Raw genomic sequence first — 20,751 nt, 5'->3', positions numbered from 1 at the left:
TTGTCTCTGGGTGATAAATGGAGCTGGTTTTCTGCTCTATGCCATTCTTCTTAAATGATGTATCAATTTCTTCAGGAACAAGTTGAACTGCATTATCTGTCACAATGGTCGTGAGATAACCCTCTCTCTTAAAAATGTCTAGAACTGACATTCTGTACCCATGCAATCTCCACCCATCTAGATAACATATCTATAAAGACAATACAAAATACTAGAGTCCCTTGACACCTTACAGGTGCCAAAATGTCCAACCTTATATGCTCCCACGGTACAGACAGAATAGACATTAATGTCATGGGTTCAAATCTTGTAATGCAACCCTTTGCGGAATCCTCACAATTGTTACAATCTGTGATTAATCTCTCTACCTGCAAGTCCATTCTGGACCACTAGTAGTCTTGTCTTATGAGTTGTTTGGTTTGTGTCATTCCTTGGTGCCCCTCCTGTGCCATCTCTAGAATTCTCTTCCTTACATTGGTGGGTGGAAACACTTTATCCCCTCTCAAAATCATGGCTTTGTTTATTAGCAACTCATCAGAAATGTGTCTAACTGGGTCTGGCATGGTCCTTTTCTTAATCTCACTACTTTTAATGCTACGATCCAGACATTCCTTGACATTCCTAAGTACTTCATCTGCTAACATAGGTTCCTCCCACTCTATCTCTGACACAATCTCTTGGTTAATGCTTAAAATGTGATCCTCTTCATTGGAATCATCATCTTTTTCAACCACATTGGTCAGCCGTGACAGACAATCAGCTGCTTTGTTCCTCACTCCAGGTACGTATTTAAGCAATATGACCCGAGCGGCGGGAGCATTACCGACTCAGGTAATGCCCCCGCCGCGAGGGTCATATTGCTATTAGTACCCCGGCCGCATTATGTGCGTGACCGGGTCCCTAAAAGCATTATTCTCTGTCACGAAACGCTCCAGCGTTTCGGGACAGAAAAAAAAAAGAAACGACCAAGAAAATGGCCGCCATGAAAAGGGAAAACGGAGTCCGTTTTCCCTTTCCATGGTGGCCATCGGGAGCGGATGCGCTGGGAACACAAGTGTTCCCAGCGCGTCCACTCCTGAAAAAGGATCAAAAAGAAGGTAAGTGGGGTTGGGAGGGGCGGAGTGGGGAGAGGATTTAAACAAAAAAAAAGTTTAAAAAAACAATAACGTACCTGCGTCCCCGGCTAGGGACGAGGGAAGCCTCTAGCCGTGTGGAGGCGCGGAGCGGGGATGGCCCTGCTCCGAGTCTCCACACAGCTGGAGGCTTCCCTCGTTCCTCGCCGGGGAAGCAGGAACAAGAAGGTAAGTGGGGGGGAGGAGAGAGGAGGGAGGAAAGGGAATTAAAAAAAATAGCCGTACCCGAGTCCCCGGCGGGGGTGAAGGCAGCCTCTCAGCCGCAGGGAGGCTCGGAGCAGGGCTGGCCCCGCTTTCAGCCTCCTCGTTGGCTAAGGGGCTGCCACGCCCCCCCGCCGAGGACAAGGCGGCTGGAATCCTGGCCGAGAATCAAAGGATTCTCGGCCGGGTAAGGACCCGGCGAGAGCCAATCAGAATCCGTGTTGCATTTGCTTGACTCTCGCCGGGTAATAATCTATTTTACAGTTGTAATCTTGCATACTTGCAACCCACTTACGTCTTCATGAAGACATTTTGTCTAAACATTTTGTCATCAAAATTTCTCTCAACTGTTTGTGATCTGATCTGACCACAAATCTCATACCCCAAAGAAAAGGACTGAACTTTTCAATCAGCCACTTGATTGCTAGTAGCTCTTTTTCTTTTGTTGAATAATTATGTTCCGCCTCCCTTAAATTACTGGACGCAAAAGCAATGGGATACTCTTTCCCTTAATTTATCTTAGACAACACTGTCCCCAAACCATGATTGCTAGAATCTTTTGTGAGGATACTTTTCTTGTTAGGGTCAACACTCTTTAAGGTGGGTGCATTGCTTAAGGCTACCTTTTATTTCTTCAAATTCATGTTCACATTTATCATCCCACTGAAACCTTACTCCTTTCTTCACAAGTTTTCTCATGTGAAAGGTTTCATCCGCCATCTCAGGAATAAACTTGCTGTAGTACTCAGCCATTCCTAAAAAGGATATTATGCTTTCCTTGTTATTGGGGCTGGGAACATTCAAAATGGTATTCACTAGATCCTTCTTTGGTCTAATACCCTGTTCAGATATTTTGTGTCCTAAATATTGTACTGTGGGCATATGGAACTTGCATTTGTCTTTACTAAGTGTTAGACCAGCTTCTTTGAAGGTGCCTAACACTTTCTGAAGTCTAAAATTGTGTTCTTCCTGTGTTCTCCCATAGACTAACACATCATCTTTGAAACACAACACACCCTCCACGTGGTGAACCAATTGGTACATTATACGTTGAAATGTGGCTGCTGCTGTTACAAGGCTGAAAGGCATGTATTTACATTGAAACAGTCCTTCAGGGGTAATAAAGGGGTAATAAAGGCAGTTACATTCCTAGAGAGAGGGTGGAATACAATTTGGTGGTACGCAGACTTTAAATCCAAAGCGCTCATCACTCTTGCCCTGTTAGTCGTGACAAGCATTTCTGTTATATAAGATAAAGGATGTCTGTCTGGTATTACTGTCATGATGCCTACCCCCGGGCATCAGGACCAAGCCCATCAGCTCCGGAAGCAGGCATCCAGATACTTACTAAAACCCCAACAGCCCCGGCTGGGGGCTGTTTGGGTTCAGTCCTTGTGCCCTAGGCGCCAGGCTCATCATGGAATTCAGTCCTGGCGCCATAGGCGCCAGGCTCATAGACTTTACTTACCTGATGCAGACCATGCTGCTAGTGAGTCCAAGCCAATGTGAGGCCTGGATGGGACTATTTTTCTACAGGGACTATTTTTTACTTGGGCGTTGTTCTATGGGAACTTCTTACCTGGAACTACTTTGGAGGCTATTTAAACCACGCCCGAACAACAGCACATGCTTCACGTTATTCTGCATCCAGCAGCGTAAAGCTCACCGTGCCTGCAGTCTGAATCCAGTCTTCTGCCACGCCCGCCTCGGATCTGGAGCTCCTAAAACCAAGGGGAAAGAAAAGGACAAGATTAGAAACAAACTATTTCAAATTCCTCACCTGATTTCGGATCCATCTCACCTCCGGACCTGGAAAGAACATAATTTCAGTACGCGTCGCATCTCCAGCTGCAGCGCCGCGCCATACTCACCAGTCCTCGCAACATCTTTCGATTCGACGCTGCCTCCATCATTTCTTCGCCGAACTTCGGCACCTGAGGGACAAAAGAAAACAACAAGGTGAGCAGAGAAAACCAACAAATAAAACACTTATCATCATAGACTTACCTGATTACCACCGGAGGCATTATTCTATAACTCTCCACATCTTCATGTGCCGCACCTGCAAAGAGAGAGAAAACAACACGTTAAACACCAGCAACATTTACCGGACGGCGTCGGGTAAAACAGACTCTTACCTGAGCGCTACCAACTGCCACGAGGGGTGTCTTCTCACGATCTTAGTTGCAAGACAAGGAAGGAAGGGGGGAACAAGAGTGAATCATCGGACATATTGAACTCTATGAACTTGATACTTACCGAACCTTGCCAGGAACCTCAGAGTCAATACTCTCCTGAACTCTCCCACGCCTTCAAACCAGTGAAGTAACTGGCATCAACGCGCCCCTGCAATCCACGCAGGATGGAGAGCTCATCATTTAAAAACATAAGGTGAGGTTCCTAAAGGGGATATCGGAGGTGACAAGAAGGGAGAACGAGAACAGTGGGAGGGGGCTATCACTCATATCCACGGGTGGCTAAATCCCTTTCTCCACTTGCAGGAGAATACTTCTATGGATCAAGCAGACAAGATTAGGTGGGCCAGTCCAGACAGTCATCTCGGCTCTATGCATCACATTGGTGGAGACTGCAGCTGTCCGGATCCAATCGACGCCCCTGTGGGAACCAGGTGAGCGTAACAATTACACATCGATTCACACATCTCAAATCTACACACAATCTAAGTTTCACATTGGGTTTGTGAACAATGACTAAGGTGAGACCCACTCGGAGGACGTCTATCTATCACTCCTCGTGCCTCCATTTTGTCAAGTTCTTCTTTCACAGTAGCTCTAATAGCTGAAGGTATTGGTCTTACTTTTTACACAACTGGAATGGCATTGGTTTTCATGGAAATTTTATGCATAACATTTTTTAGATTGCCCAATTCTTCCCCAGAAAACTGAGTTCTGGAGATGTTTCATTATCTAAAGCGGAGACTGCTTCCTCAGCATTGGGGTCGAGTTTCATTTTGAGTCTTTTTTGATGTGACCAACTAAGTAGTGGATATGTTCCTTTGCTGGAAATATAGATTTTTCCTTTTGATAGTCTGTCCTTAAATCACATGATAGACCAAAAGTAACCCTATAAGTCAATGTGTTTGCTGCCATAAGCTACTGATTTAACATCTACCTCATTTAGCACAATATCTTTCCCCATTTTTGCCCATTTTTGCTTCAAAAATTGATCTAGTTATCAAAGTATACTTGGCTCCAGAATCAATTACCATATCCATTTTTATACCGCTGATTTCTATGATGGACATGGGTTTCTCAAAATCAGCGTCTTCATCCTCCACATTGTTTATTTCACAGTCGATGATGAAAGTACACTCCTCCAACTCTTCACACAACTCGTCAACACAGTCAATGTTTTCAGTCTTTGTCTTATGTGAGTACAAAAATAGGGATACCCCTGTTGCTAATGTGGATAGCGGGGTAAGATACTATTAACAAAAAAGAGGGCAATCCACATAGAAACCAATATTAATTTCATTGTCATCGATTCACAGAGAAAGTAATAAACTTATGGAGAAGGATTTGAATCAGTGCCGTATAGGTCACTAGAGGAAACAACAAAATACAGGTGCACTCTGGTAACTTTGAGGTTCTGATATATTTAAATTAAGAGAAAAATAATAAGAACATCAATGTAACAACCAAAGACATGTGACAAAAATTTAAAAAAACATACAAAAAAGTTAAAGGTATGTGCAAACAAAAAATACATATATATTTACATAATTAGATTCTTAGATCACGACAAGTAGTCAGAAAAAATAGTCAAACTGAAGTAATAATTACAGTCATCTACACTATAACAGACTTGTGTTTAGAGAGTAGATTGAACAAATCCTGTTGGGCAAAAAAGGAATCAGGATATTGTTATATGTAAAGCATACAGGGCTGTAGTCATTTACAAGACTGTAGACCTGTTAGCTATTTAAACAAGTCTTCAAATGTGTTGAGTGCCAACGTGTAAAGATACCAAATCTTTTAAGAAGGAATGTCCAGTGCTACTCTGGAGGGTATTTTGGAGATAAATTCCCCCCTTGAAGTTGTCGTGCACTGGAAAACACGTTTCGGCTATGCCAATAGTTGGTGGCATCTATATATAGCCTTCCTCAGCTGCTGGCTCTGTGGTAGAAGGAGGCAAAGAAAAGAGAAAAAGGATACAAATATGTATCAGATAGGGTAAATGAGTGCACCAACACATTGTTGTTTTAAAACCTCCTCCATGGGGAGTGTTTGGAGAGCTAAATAAAAGGGGTGGTGAGTCCACAGATTACTTACCTGTTGCAGAGGCAGGAGTAAACACAATGTGTGACTACACACGCGTATGTCCAGAGTCACATATGGTACTTCAACTGGGGGCATGCTCAGGGGTCCACCTCAGCATTCTGAAAAAGCAGAAATTTAAAGGCAAAGATAAATAGGATGCAGACCGGAAAGGCTTGTAGTGAGTCAAGTGAATACTCCTACCCCTGTTAGTATTAGTGAATGCAAATAACAGTGACACCATATGGGAAATGATTGTAATCTTCCTCATGAGAGAAAGTGGGTTAGTATAAATAGGTGGAAGACACTCGGGGGCTGGAATGGCGCACCCTGTGAGGGAAGTCACAGTGTGGTATAAGTGCTGGGTAAGGCTACTCGCAGTATGATAACACATGTATTTGTGACCTTGCAGGCAGTCCTACCTGGGTATTGAGTAGGGAGACCTTGGTAGAACCAGGGAAAAAGGTCTAGATGTATCCGCCGCACGGCATCAATGGATTAGCTCACTTTCCAGTGGAACGGACGAACGGCTCACTGTTCTTGCGTGCTGGAGCGAGGAGTCCTCCAGTATTTGCAGAACTGAAAAGGCTGGCGGGGGTAGGGAAGGGTAGTTTTAGCAGTACGTATCGCCAAAAAAAATTTAAATATTGTGAGGATGTGAGGGTAGCCGCCGGAGAGCGGGACGCCCGGCCAGAGGAGCCCGCTGTACCGCAGGCGTGTGCGGCGCTGAGGGCGGGCGCCGGGGAGGTGTCCCTGTTAAAGGGAGAGCCTTGTCGGCGTCCCGCGACGGTGCCGGCATTGCAGCCGCAGCGCCGCGTGTGCCCACGAGGACCCGGGCTACTAGCGCTGCGGCTGAGCGACCCGCGAACACGGAGTACCTCGGCGGCCTCCGGCGGCGAGCGGCGGCGGGGCTTGGGAAATAGAGAGCCCGGCTCGTGCCGACCACTCGGCGTCGGAGGAGCGCCAGACACATGGTCAGGAACCAGACAGGGGGGACAAACCAGAACCCCCTCCTTACCTCGAGCAGGGCAGACCCCTAGCAGCAGCATGGGGCCTCGAGCAGGACGGGCCTGCGGGGAGCATACCTCAAGGGAGACACCATGTTGGGGGGGCGGGGCCTATGGAGAGGGCATGTGTCAGACACGACACAGGTGGGATTGTAACCAGGGAGTGGCTGACAACAGGGAGGGGGAGCCGGAACCAGGCAGCCAAGGGAAAGGACGAGGAGGGGAGGGGGCAGCTCTACTCATAGAGGGTGGGTGCCTAGAGCCCCCACCAATCGGAAAGGGGGGGAGGGAAGTTGTCCCTGATTGGCCCTTTTTCCCTCCAAGCATCGGGTATAAAGGGGACTGGCCTAATGGCAGTTTTGTTGCTTTTTGCAGGGAGAAGGAGAGGAGAGTGAGAGCAACTGGTGGGCCTATCCGGGTCCGTGAGAATAGGAGACACTTCAAGGGAAGAAGAACTCCTGGTGCCTTTTACTCACAGTGAAGTAACTGTGGGGACAACCTGGAGTCCAACTACCGTGGTTAAGACATTACATTTAACCAGTGTGTAATAAAGGTCTACAAAAAACTCCACATCGGCTACTGTCCTGATTTCCACAAATATATATATATATTATAAGGTGCAAACTGAATCAGCAAGGGAAAATGTGTGTACTATATTTTTAGTACAAAATCTGTCTTCAAGGAAAATGGATGTCAGTCTTTGTCTTACAACAGTTAGTCAGTTAGTGAAGTGAACTCTTTTGTTGCACCTCTTGCACATTGCTTTAATATTGTGACATTTGTCGCTACTAGATGATAGAATCTTTTGCAATGAAAACATCTTCTCTTGTTCTCATCTTTCCTTTCTTTGAATCTGCCTCCTTTTAAAAAAATGTTTACTCTTCTAATTCCTTGTTTCTTCCTACACATGTTTTTCTCTTGTACGGCTAGAACTTCTGTCACTTGTAGGGTTTCTTCGTTCTTTCTTTCAATTTCAGTCCTTTTTTCTAACTCTTTCACCCACTTGTTGGCATGTTCAACGTCTTTACCTACCTTGATTACCTCATCAATAGATGGATTGCTTTTCGACCATAAGGCTTCTCATACTTTCCCATCGCTGCATTCTAACATAAGCTGGTCTCGTAGCCTCTCATTGAGGGTGGTGCCGAATTCGCATGCGGTAGCCAAACCTCTAAGAACTGTAATATAATTGTCTCCCTGATCTCTTGCCTGCTTTTTCCAAAGTGGTATCTTTCAAGTATGATGCTGACAGATTTGTCATAGTGCTTGTCAAGCACTCTAATGCATTTTTCATATTCTGTGAGATTTTCTGATTCTTCATCTGAGAGAGGAGGGAGGTTCTCGAATTGTTATTGACCATAATTGCCTAGACAGTGCATGAGTAAACGCTTAATTTGCTCACTTGCAAAGTTCAAGCCATGGCTGCAAACACATAGTGATCAAAACGCTTCTTCCCACGTTTCCAGGGTACATTGGGTTCACCTCTGGTATCTAAAAAGTAATTTGGTGGAGGTATTCCCTCCATGGTTGTTTTTTTATGGTTGCAGCTGTTTTCCTTATGGGTTACCTTCATTTTCTATTTAAGTGTGTTTTATTCAATTTTCAGTATTTCTTCAGGTATCTTTGGTGTGGCTAGGAGGTTTCAGGTATAACTAGAACTGTGTTCTCTAGAAAGTCTGCTCCGTATTGGCACCTTATAGAGTGAGTGTTGTTTAGGCTTTGTTTAGGAAGTTTGTTTAGCTTCCTTATTTAATTATCATAAAGCACATCCTTTGATGGTCTCTCCTTCAGTAATGCGGTGGTGCAGGCGGTATGTTAATGTTCACCTACTGTACATCCTTTGATGACCTATTCTTTAGTAATGCGGTGGTGCAGGCGGTATGTTAATGTACACCTTTTAACAGCTTCTTATCTAGAAGTGCCGGCGATACATAGCATTGATGCTGGTTTCCTTGAAAACCAAAATGGCGGCACGTAAAGTAACACTGCAGGGTCCTTTACTCTAATGGTGAGCGATGCATTGCTCTCTGGCTTGTACCTTTCTTTTGGGCATATGCCTCCTTGGTACTTGTGCTTAGAGCAGTTATGTTCCACTGGTGGGCCTTTCCCATCTCTGCCCTTCGTTTGGGGGACAGAATGTGTGGGTATTTAACCTTGGGACGTAGTTACTCACGGCTCACAGATTGTGCTGGGATTCACCCATGGGACGGAGTAGCTTGCGGCTCACTTACTTTTATAAGTTGGGCAGGACACCACACCTCGCCCTGCCCTGTACTGTGGTGCTTGTTTCTTTGCACTGCGCTGCACTACAAAGCTTTGCTTTCCACCTTGTCAGTGTGGCTGGCACCCTGTTGGTTAAGACTCGGCGGGTTCGATGATGAACGGCTACTCGTGGGCTGCCGTTTAGTGTCCTCATCCCCACTGAAAGAATCCAGGATGCAGAATGGAGGCAAAGTTATTTTATTGGAGTTAATGCGTGAGCCCACTGGTTCGTCAATACAATCTCTTCAACTCTTCAACTCCTGTGCATCTTTCTCTTGTATTCTGTAATAACTTGGAAGCTGATGAACACCCAAGTCAGCAGGTAAGTTATTAAGTATATTTATTGTAGTTCAAAGCCAGGAACAAAACATTGGCATGTCCTTTCCAAGTCAGCATAACTCCAACTGCCAAGCATAGAACCCCCACACACCAACACTCCTCTCACACTGACATCACTACATTCCATTCAGCAGTGATGTCATCCACTCAGCTTGTAAGACACATTACAACATATTCCATACTCCACTCTCCATGCTTAACTCAGCATGGAATGTGACGTTTAGAGCATGATATACTACATACAGGTACGTAATTTCACTAAAATGCCAGGGGTAGCGGAAATTACATCACACAACCCTTGACCTCTGATGACATCACATAAAGTGATGTCATTGGACCCCACCCTGAAGCGATATCGCAGGAAGTGATGGAACACAACCTTTCACCCCTTGACAAAGCATCACATAGCACTGTTCCTAAGTACACTACAAAAAATATGATTACAATTTCACTATGAAGTGATATACATGTCATACAAAAATGGATCACCGTATGCATCCTTACGATCAGTGCGCATACGCCCATATTACCAAATTACTGTGAATGCAAGCAGATATCCATGACCAAATGATAATGATGTGTTGTTATATAGCACTTATGCTTGAGCGCTTCATGAACACATACAGAATCACCCAACCTGTGATGGTACTCATTTATCGACCCCAGAAGGATGAAAGGCTGAGTTGAGGTGTTTAAGAACAGACCAAATCAGTGACTCCCCGCCTGAAGTGTGCGTGAAATAAACTTTTAATGAGTCTAGCAATTATTGTATAGACTTCCAGAAAGACACATTTTTAGGTATTCCCATTCTTTCTTATTTAGGGTCACTGCTGAAAGTGTTAGACTTGTGGAAACCCTGTTCTTTTTTTTAAGGTGCCTGAGCAAGAAAGTCCGCCATTCCAGAAGCAAAGACCCACATGGCACTGGCATAAAAAAAAAATAGCAAAGAAGTCCCTGGGGTAGCAAGGGAGACCTCAGGGGCCGCAGTTGCAGCCCCTGGCCAACCCTTACCTACATATTGTATGTTAGACTCCCAATTAGACCAAGAGGTGTGAGATGTGATTACTGTAAAGTACTGGGATCAGTTGGAAACCTAAAACATGTATTGCTATTTTGCACCACCTTGACCACACAGAGAACTACACACTTTCAACCCTTCTTGGACTCATTAAGTACCCTGTCTACTGATGAATGGTGGTCGGTTTTATTGAGTGGGGAAAATACCTCACTTATTTTAGCTACTGGATCGTTTTTAGAAACTGTGATGGATCTGAAATGATGGACATTGTTAAAACATTGTGGCTTGGGTTTGAGGAATTGTAATGTTTTGGAAAGTCCTAACCTGATGAATTGTAGGTTATGCTTTTAGGAATGTATAGTTTTTATCAACTTGTTTGCGAAGATAGATTTTAATATTTACATTCTCATGGAGAATGTTTAATTGAATGTAAGTGTAAAGTTTCATGGAGAATGTTTAATTGAATGTAAGTGCAAACACGGTTTGTAATAAACCAAATGTTGCAATAAATAAATAATAAAAAAGAAACAAGCATTGGCAGTGTCAACAGTTTTGGCTTTTGTGCAGACATGGGAAGGGCCTTTGCCAGGCACTGCAGTATTGGTACTAACTGTCCATTAATGGTAGTACCTGCAAATTAGGGTGAGTACATGGTCATTAGCAGGGAATGACATATGGCTCTCTAATATCGAATCCCAAGCCAAAAGTGTTGGCCTCTGCCAATGCTTGTTACATTGGATATTCACTAAAAGATCATTATTAGCAGTGGCCATTTTAGGTCCAGGCAATACGTCATTTTGTAGTCTGTTGACAAAGGACGGGCCCATTCTCCGGCCGTAAAGGTTCCCCTCCATACCATGGTGCGTCACGGCGCGTCAGGCTGACAGTGTTTGGCGTCGGACAGAGGACTGACGGGGTGGGGCGTACAGTATGAGACGTGCGACGCACCAGGAGGTGGAGCCGCGACCAGCCCGTAGCCTGCAGAGCTCCTCCCAGCGCACTCCCCCGTTTCCAAACTCCGCCCCCACCCGAGGATGGCAGTGGCAGCTGAACCCGCGCAACCTCGCAAACCGGTAAGAGAGCGGGAGCGCTAGGGATAGACAGACAGCGCATGAACTAGCATAGGATGGAAGCGAAAGTAAACTCAGCAGTGCTCCGGGGAGATGAGCGCTTCCACAGCGACCACGCTTCATCCTTACCAACCCGGTTAACCTCCTCGGCTCGGCTGACACCAATACCCCGCTGACTTACCCTTTCACTCTATGACCTGACCGCCCAGTGCATCTGACAGTCGCTCCTCTGCCGACCCGATCTTCATCTTCTTGCCCTTCGCTGTTTTTACTGCTGCACTTCCCTAGCCTGCTCCTACCTTCCCCGCACTAGACTACTCACCTACGTACCCGCGACCGAACGCCGCTCCCCTGTCGTACCCATCCCACCAGTACTGCCAGCTTCAACATTGTGGGGAGCTGTAAGGCAGTTTTAAGGAGTGGAGCCATTGGTCACCCTCCACCCCCAATACCTCTTCAAGTTCCTGAATATCACTACCAGTTGTGCCTTTGCTTAAAAATACACAGGCTTGCATCAAGGCGTGCACCCTGGCTTCTGTAACCCTTGTTTTAGAGAAAATTGGCAGAACAAAAGTTAAGCATAGATGTCCGTGTTGGCCCAATTACGTAATTTTCGTTACCCCCGAGTCCTACTCGCATTCATTACTTATTGAAATATGTGAGATCCTTAAGGCAGGCCTGTTCTGTGTCCCGAACAGGTGGTGCAATAAACCCGTTAACTTAAGGAAGTGGGTGTTAATGAGTCTCATTTTCAGGTAGGGGCTACATACACTTTCTGTGGGTGGGGCACATTTTCTTCTATGGTGCCTCGTTTTTGCTTTCCTAAAGGAATGTTTTGGCAACTAGTGTCAAATTAGAAACCACATTGCTGTAACGTCAGTGACATTGACCGAAAATGTATGTTTTAAATACAAAATGCTACTTTTGATGGAACATGCCAGCATTGTATTGTTGTGTTTGTAGTGCATGCTTAGATTATTCTATTGTCAATTCGTGATGTATGTCTCGCGGCTTTGCATCATAATCCTATGCCAGACTGAGTTTTTTTCAGATTTCAGTGGGCAGTCAGAACTGAGGTCCCAGTAAACTGATTAGTTATTGTGGTCTCTGATTTTACGTCATGCCATAGTGTCACCTGACAAAGCATCCCCGAGCCTAACACATCTTGACACATAACTCAAGCAGAAAAACATGAGTTGCGCAATACAATGTGGACTACGTTTCTTTAAACTCCACACTACACAGATATATCAAAACAAATCTCCAATCTTAAACGCCATGCTAATATATACCACAGTTACCCACACAAACGATGTATGTTCGCAACCAGGAACACAAAAAGGCACTGCTCTATACAAGTCGCAATACAGCTTAAATGTACACACTACAGGAAGCCTTATCTTTTCACGTCTGCACACCTCAACATTGCAATAAAGCATCCTTTCCCAGCCCTGTGTTAGTCCCCTAGCCGAAACATTACAGATCCTGAAGCTTCAAGAGAAGGTAAAAGGGAGGAGATGTTATGCAAGACTGAGTAACATAGAATAACTAGGCACAGCCAAGAGCTTCACTTATTCTCGTTTGTGGTAATATGCTGAACGGCCCAGGCAGCTTTGGACACTGGCTGCAAGAGGGCATGCACATGTCCGTCTGCTATACTATAATCTTTGGTGCAGTGAAAGGCTGGTGAGACTATATTTCTGCCTGTCAAATTACATTATATGGGAACTGAGGGATAGTCACTGTAACAATTCATGATGGTGATCTCGGGTGCCACTAATGGAGGAACACAAGAAGACCCAATTTTATCCTTCAAATTCTACTGGGCAGATTTTTTTTTTTATAGTTTGAACTAAATCCCTTCAATGGACTCCAATTTCTGCTGTTAAATAAGAAGTTATCGTAGGAATTTTATTGGCCCAATGGATTGGGCATGCGTTTTTCAGCATAAATTGATTGGTCACATTTTTTTCCCCCAATACATCTTAACATCCATTTTCTGGCATTTAGACACGCGAACTGCACAGGTCGGAAACCACAATCTTGTGATTATTGATCAATCGCCATAAGTTTGTGTCCTTGCACAGTAAAACGTAACGTGCACCTCAAACTGACATCGCCATGTCAAATGATATGCTACTACCCATGTCATGACATTGGCACACATCGTAGCCAAACGTATGCTGTCAGCAACTACGTCATCACGTAACTTAAGGCAAAGCGGGGAAGATATACATACATACATACACACACACAAACACACCATTAATGTTTACTCGCTTTTCACAAAAAGAAGAGAACAAAATGCACTTTTCAATATTTACTAATTTTCGTGAATTTAACTGTCGTTCTGTTTCTTACGGAAACAGTTGATTGAATACATCCAACAGAGCGATTACAACTTTTTGTCACATATAATGGGACAAAGATTGTTTACTCCAAGCCATAGTATCATGTTTAGGTCGCTGGTGTCAGGACCTACCGGCTCTCGCAGCTCCACGAAGGGGTAGGTCGCAGTTCTGGGTGGATTGGACATTCCTTGGCATTTCGCTCATGGGGCGGCCCGGCACTGGCATCGCATTGTTCTCCGCCACATACAGCGCCATGCTTCAGGCTCCATTCCTACAATCCCCATCAGGCTGTTTCCCAAATGCATGCCGTTACTACGTTCTTGCACGTGACCATCAACTAGCGTCTTCTATGCAGCATTGCACAAAAAAAGGACTGGGGTGCAACACTGCTACTCAACAAGTGAATGGTGTTTTTTGTGCTTTGACCATTTCGTGTTTTCGACCTACTTCGTTTTACCTGGATTTGTTTGGATCATCCTGTTGTTTTTGATGCCTGGTGAATTATGTTTTACGGCTGCCTGTGACACTTTGCCTCCTTTTGAACTGGCCTTTGTTTCTTCCCTTGTCTGCTGTGTCGCTCTTGATTTCGACCCTGCCTGCCATCTGGATTTCTTATGGATCAGTTGTGCTGAATTTTGATACTTCTGTCCCTCCTTGTTCCCGGAGAACTCCTCTTGGGTATTTTTGTAGACATTAATGACTCTCCCTCTACCCCATCCCCTCCGTCCATCCCAACCCAGTTAACATCACTTGCCGAGAACCGGACAAACAGACATTCACAGACCATCAGGAAATCTTCCATGCCTCACACTCGGCCCCCTTACCCCACACACAAACAATGAATAACCTGTATTGTGAAACCTACACCACAGCCCTTGGCCATGGTCGGCACATACCAAAACCCTCCACCTCTAGACTGCCCCTCCCCTCCACAATAACCTTAAGGAACACAAAAACCGACCCAACAAGTCCAAAACATAGGGCACCAGTCACAGCTCGGATAGGAAATGAGACCATGTATGTTGTCCACAACCTAAATGTCAGGGAACTCCTTTTGGGGCGTGGGGGTGTTCAATTTCTTGATCCTGGGACGCAGCGTTTCCTGCCTCGCTCCATCCTCTGAAACCCATCACTGGTAGTAGAACCCTCATTGTACTGGGACTGCACATCTGGCAGACCCATAAGCGCACCCTTGACCCTCTGGATATCCTCCATAACACACGTATTTTTTTGGGCTTCATATTCAAAAGAGATAGAAAAGGAAACCCCCCAACGATGCCTAACTGTTACCAATGAGCCATTGAGTTAGGGGGTGGGGGGCATACATTCTTCTCCACACCAAAGTGAAGGCTGAACGGTCCTGGAAAACACTTATCTTGGAGGAGCTGAAAATAACTGGACCCTCTTTCCTCGCCTTCTCGAGAATTCTCACTTTCTCTTCATAATAATGGAAGCGGGCAAGCACAGACATCAGGTGCCTTCCCACCCCTGCAATGAGCCCTGCCAATTGTGGGTTCTGCAGTCGTGTCACCCTCAAACAAAAGTGTAACAACCTCGTGGATGGTTCTTTTAATGTCTCTTAGTTTCTCCCTCTTTCTCTTGGATCCCAAAAAAACAAAGGTTATTTCTTCTCTAACGATTTTCAAAATCGTCCGTCTTGAGCGTCATCTCGGATTCCTTTGTTCAAGTTCTGAGAGGTTTTTGATTAGTTTCTAGTGTGAGCAGTCTATTGTGATGCTGGAAATGCATTGGAGGGACAGGGCCTCCCTGTCCTTGTCCTGTAGTCATTTTTCATTGTGTTCTGTATTGTTTACTGCCCAGGAGTCCATGTGGGACTCTTGGCAGTGCAGCACTTCCTGTTTTTGGTTTGGTGTACAGACCCATGGGATACCCTTATGGCACCCATGGGTGGGGTACAACCCTGTGCCCCTAGTGTATGTTTTTGGGCACCTGTGGGTGATCCACAGAGCAAGGTATGAGCTGGTGGCAGCTCCATGCTGAACTCGACAGGTGCTCTGAGTATCCTCCATTTTGGGATACCCAGGCCCTGCCATTGGAATCAGTTGATTCCTGATGGAAAACAAGATGGCCCCTGTGGCCTCTTGCTTTCTATTGCCTGTTACCTTGTTTTCCCAAAGTCCTAGGAAGCCCTGACTATGTCCCTTCCCCCTGACTGGCTGTTAGGTGTAAGTTCCATGTATGGTGGTGTTGTGAAGTCCAGTCCAGACTGGCTGGAGCCTTCCCAGTGACTGTATGTTGTGGGTACACCCTGTGGGTGGGACCTGGGTGAATGGAGTGTGTGACCAATATGCACTTATTGTTGTGGCTGTCTGGTTTCTGGTATGAGAGACAAAGACTGAGACATCCCTGCCCTAAACTGGCCTGAATGCAGTGTGTGGTGTTGAATGGCTGGGTACTTGTCCCAATCCACATTCCTTGTTGTGAGTGTCTGAGAGGGAGGAGGATGGCCTGAATGCACTGTGTGCCTGATTGGCTGGCTGACTGCATGAATGTCCTTCTGTATGATTGTCTGCTGAGTGTGACCCAGCAGTGTGGATGAGAGACAGGATAGTATATCTAGGGACCTCTCACCACTGGAAATTGTTCAGGAGCTGTGTCTACACTTGAAGAGTAACTGGAACTGCTGATCCTCGACGCCCAGCTGGAAGAAGCCTTGCTGTTGCATTTGCTTCGACCTGATCTGAAAGCTGCTGAATTCGTCGAAGACTGATCCGAGAGAGGACCTGCTAAGGTGCCCTCTTCCCGTGCTCCGAGGGACCATCGAGCACCGCTGACCTTTGCCGAAGCTCCCTGGAAGTCAGACCCTCGAAAGGCTGCCGACCGGAGACTCGACCGCCAAGGAGATCGAAGTGAAGCACCCAGACTTCGCCGCCGTCGAATTCCATTGCCGTTGACCACGGTTCGCAGGTTTGTGTAACTGCTGGAGGCCCGTCGAAGTTGTGTTGCCCCAGAAGAGGGGACCGCTTGACGCCGTGCCGCCGACGACCGGAGCCGCCAGCTCCTTTGCCTAAGAACATTTGAATCAAAGGACTCCCTTGTCCGCACCGACGACCGCTTTATCCTACCGGAGAGAGTCAAGGCCGCCGACGCGCCAAGGAGAATCTGCCGGTGGGTTTCCCGCCACCTGAAGGCCACAAAGACTTCGACTCAACGCCCTTGCTGGGCCGCAGTTCTTCTGAAACACTTTGCGGTCCAGACCTAACGCCGAGGTGCCCCGCACACCTCATCCTCGCAGGACGTCGCCGACGAGCACCACCTGAATCGACGCCGTGGTCTCGGCATACTCGAACTTCTCGTTGATGCCAAGTTCACCTTCTTCGACGCCGCTCGACGATCCGTGACTCCTGCTTGAAAGGGGGTCACTCAAGAAGGATCCATCGACGCTTCTTCAAAGAATTCTGCTCCTCCAGGTACATTTGGCGGGGGGGTAAAACATTATAGGTGGAAATAAGACTATTGATCAATATATGGACTGGGCTTGTGCTATATCTTTATTTTACAGGTTGCCCATGTGGGGGGGATCTCCACACAGAACTGTCTAGGGGTAGAGGCCAGTATTCTGCCAATTGTGTCAACCATCTTGCTTTCCTTCCTATCTCTATTGCTGGTTTCCTTGTTATTGATCTGTGTGACATTCTGACAGTATAGTTGATGCACTTTAATGCGATCTGATAATATTGGTGGTACCACTTTAGAATTGTATATATTTGCCATTGTTGATTTCTGAGTACAAAGTGAGCTATTGTGATAGTGTACATACCTTTGAATATTATATAAAGACTGTTTTCAGTAATACAGTGTGTGGACATTCCTTTGTGTGGGCTTGGGGACTACACTGTACTTAAGAACCAGCCTGCATCGCCTCCTGAGAAGTTAGGCCTTGATTGCTCGTCCATTGCTACCACAATACAGAATATTGGCTGGGGTCCTCTGTGCCTCTCCTCTACCATACAGAGAGCAGAAGTACAGACCCCCCTCCGGTCTTTACATCTATCATTGATTTTATCCACATGGTTGTCCAAATTGTCAGGTCTGACTCCTATGTTGGGCACGGATTCCCCTGGATCTCTTCCAACAAAGCTGCTATGCCCTTCTTAGTAGCTGCTGCATCAACAGGCCCCTCCGCCATAATACTCTGTCCCTTGCTCTACGAGGGTTTGATCAGGACTGGCAAAATGAAACCTCTTGAGGGACGTTTTGCAGTCCATCAGGGTGGAAACGGGTGAGAACGACAACCCCAATGACTGCCGCCCAGGGACCCTCCTTATGATGCAGAAACAGAGGCCCAGTTGACAGCACACGCAAACTCCAGGATGGGTCAGAGTCCCACTCACAGGCAGCCCCAAAAACTCCCAGGACGGGGCACCCCAAATCGACTCCTGGGTGCCTAGACTTAGAAGACCCCATCAAATCACACAATGATGCAAGTCCACTGGGTAAGTGCGCACTGCCCTCTATTGAATCGGTGTACCCCAGCGGTCCTCTATGAAGAAGCACTAAGAGAGGACGTTAGACCTCCGCCAAAGTACGGTACTTGCTCCCAACCAGGAACAAGCAGTTGACTAACTTGAGGAAAGGCAGTTATCCCCAGATGGCACCACAACCCGCCTGGGCTGCTCAATCTTGACCAACACTGAGGGGAAGCAGCTGCATGTCTCCCAGCAGTGTGGCGGCACACTCCCCCTAAGGGCACACCGGCTCTCCCTGTCAAACAGCCTGCCCAGCCTGGAACCTCGTGATCACCACTTCTCCAGGGTCACTTCCTGGGCCCCTCACTCCAAGGAGGCCCCACGTGTGAAAAGATGGGACCATCCACACGCTGGCTGCCAGTTCCAAACCTCTAACCGAAGCCAGGAAGCCCACACCTCAACTCCAAACCCCCAGTCCGGGGTTTTTCTCCTCCAGCAGGGTCTGAGAATGCACATAGAAAGAGATGGATAAAGTTGTAGACAGATATGCATAGAAACCAACGTATGCAGAGAAATGAATAGAGGGATATAGATAGATGTGTAAAGGTGTGTGTGTGTATATATATATATTTAGATAAAGATGCATCGAGTTATATGTATAGAAGGATCTGGATAGAGAGTGAGAGAGAAACGCATAGATGGGCATGTATATAGATGGATATACAGTGATGGATAGGTAGAAATGAGCAATGCGTATAGGATGCTGGATAAAGACAGACAGAGACACGCATAAACGGCGAGATGGATAGATATATCGAAGCAAAAAGATAGATGCATATAAATATGCCTGTGGATATTGTGGATGGTCAGAGGGAGGTGACGGAAAAGATCTTGTCATTCTTACTGATACTTTATTTAAATCATAAGTAAAAGGCCTCACTGTCCCTAATCTGTGGATTTCCCTTCCTACCAAAACTAACCAGGGTGCTTGTCATAAAATATTTTCTACTTCTAAAGTAAAGTCTGTCCTCAGCCAAAACTAAACTATGCTGACCCTACCACTAAGACAAAACAACTAAAGCCCAGGAGAATAACTCCCTTCTCCTGGAGTGGCCTCCACCTTAATATAGAATCTTCAGATATTTCTTGGATATCCGTTGCATTAAATCATTCAGTTCACTTAGGGGACTTCTCCAATTCCCTGGCTCCCCATTTTCCTGGTTTTGCAATGCCTTCTTTTCCGGTGTTCCTTGCCTTTTGAGTGTCCTTCACTTTGCCTTTCTCCATTGTGTTTGAGTCTCCCTTTCTCTAGTATCAACTTTATCTTCTGAGAAATAGAACCGATCTTTGACCCCCTCACAGGGATGTGAATGATGCTTGTTGTGGTGGTTGATAAAGGTCCCAATGAGAGAGAGGGATTTGCGTTGCATGCACCATATTGGTTACTGGGTTGATGGCGATGTTGCAATCTAGTGTTAATGGGATAAGTGTTACATTTAGTGTTAGTTACTTGGTGTTTAAGTTGATAGACAGTTGTGCAGCAAGATAATGTCAAATCTGCTGGTGCAAATAAAAACAATATATGTGTGTGTTGTGTCACGTAGCGCCTAATTTATTTTTAAATGTTTTTATTGGCATTTGTAAATGTACATACATAAGAAGAGAGTATCTGTTGAGCAACTTCTTTGGGTCATGTCGTCTGATGCATACGTTGTGTGCCAATTAGTCTTATAAAAATGCAACAACAAATAAACAAACCAACAATACAACAACGTTGACTGTCCCACCGTGTCTTAAGGCCTTGTATTCCTCGTTTCTAGGTTAGGGGCATGGGTCTGGAGCTAGTTCTCTGTATTTGTCCACTCAGGACGGGAACAAAGTTGGGTGGTTAGGTTTGATGGGCCGTTCTTTGCTGGCTGTTGTCTTCTGGGGTTCGGGGGGGTACAGGCTCAGGGAGGTTTATAGGTTGTTGAAAAGATCATGTTTCTCAGGAGGGCCCTCCAAGCCTCTAACGTGTTGCTCACGTCATCGCCTCCCCGTCTGTTCCCCTCCTCCCAGGCACTGGTCTCAGCCGTGGTCCACCTCTCCATCTCTTTGATCCAGGGCTCATACCTGGGGCCTGCTGGGGATTTCCAGGCCATGGCAATTGTCCTCTTGATTAGCACGCAGGCCATATCCATAATCTTTGCTAGGTGCTTCATTTTAGTTAATCTTGGGTAAGTGCCCAGTAGGCACTCCTTGGGTGTCCATTCGTATGTCTCTAGGCCAGCGTTCCTGCAGGTTTGTTCGGCGGCCTGCCAAAGTTTCTGAGTTTTGGGGCAGGTCCAGAACATGTGGATCATGTCTGCCAGGTCTGAGGAGCACCAGGGACATTTTGGGTCGGCTGTGTTGTTGAACCTGGATATCCTGTGCGGGGTCATAAATGTTCTGTAGAGTGTGTTCAGCTGGATCAGTCTAAACCTGGCATTCCTAGAAACCTCCTTTTGGGTATATCAGGGCTCTTGACCACTCGGTCTCCGTGATTTCGGTTCCCAGGTCTGTCTCCCATTTTTCTTTCAGCCTTGTGCTCTTTGGATTGGATCTGTTGTTTATTTGGGTGTACAACCTGGATGTCGGTCTCCATCCGTCGCTAAGTTCGTATATTTCCCTCAGGAAGGGATATG

At 46.1% G+C, this 20,751-nt stretch overlaps 1 protein-coding gene across 4 annotated transcripts in view; it reads left to right on the top strand.

Moving 5' to 3' along the window:
- Positions 1-11,075: 11,075 nt before the first annotated feature.
- CEP57 (centrosomal protein 57) overlaps positions 11,076-20,751 on the top strand; it is a 1,562,635-nt gene continuing 1,552,959 nt past the window's right edge. Inside the window, exon 1 of one of the 4 annotated variants that reach the window (XM_069639189.1) lies at positions 11,076-11,310. In XM_069639189.1, the coding sequence (XP_069495290.1) occupies positions 11,272-11,310 (39 nt within the window). In that variant the 5' untranslated portion in view covers positions 11,076-11,271. The remainder of the gene's footprint in view (positions 11,311-20,751) is intronic. The other 3 variants (XM_069639191.1, XM_069639190.1, XM_069639193.1) reach the window with 3 other exon arrangements.

The sequence above is a fragment of the Ambystoma mexicanum genome, chromosome 7q (assembly GCF_040938575.1).
Source record: "Ambystoma mexicanum isolate Mex_15411 chromosome 7q, UKY_AmexF1_1, whole genome shotgun sequence".
Classification (NCBI taxonomy): Eukaryota; Metazoa; Chordata; class Amphibia; order Caudata; family Ambystomatidae; genus Ambystoma; species Ambystoma mexicanum.
This window is presented reverse-complemented; position numbering and strand designations above follow the sequence as displayed.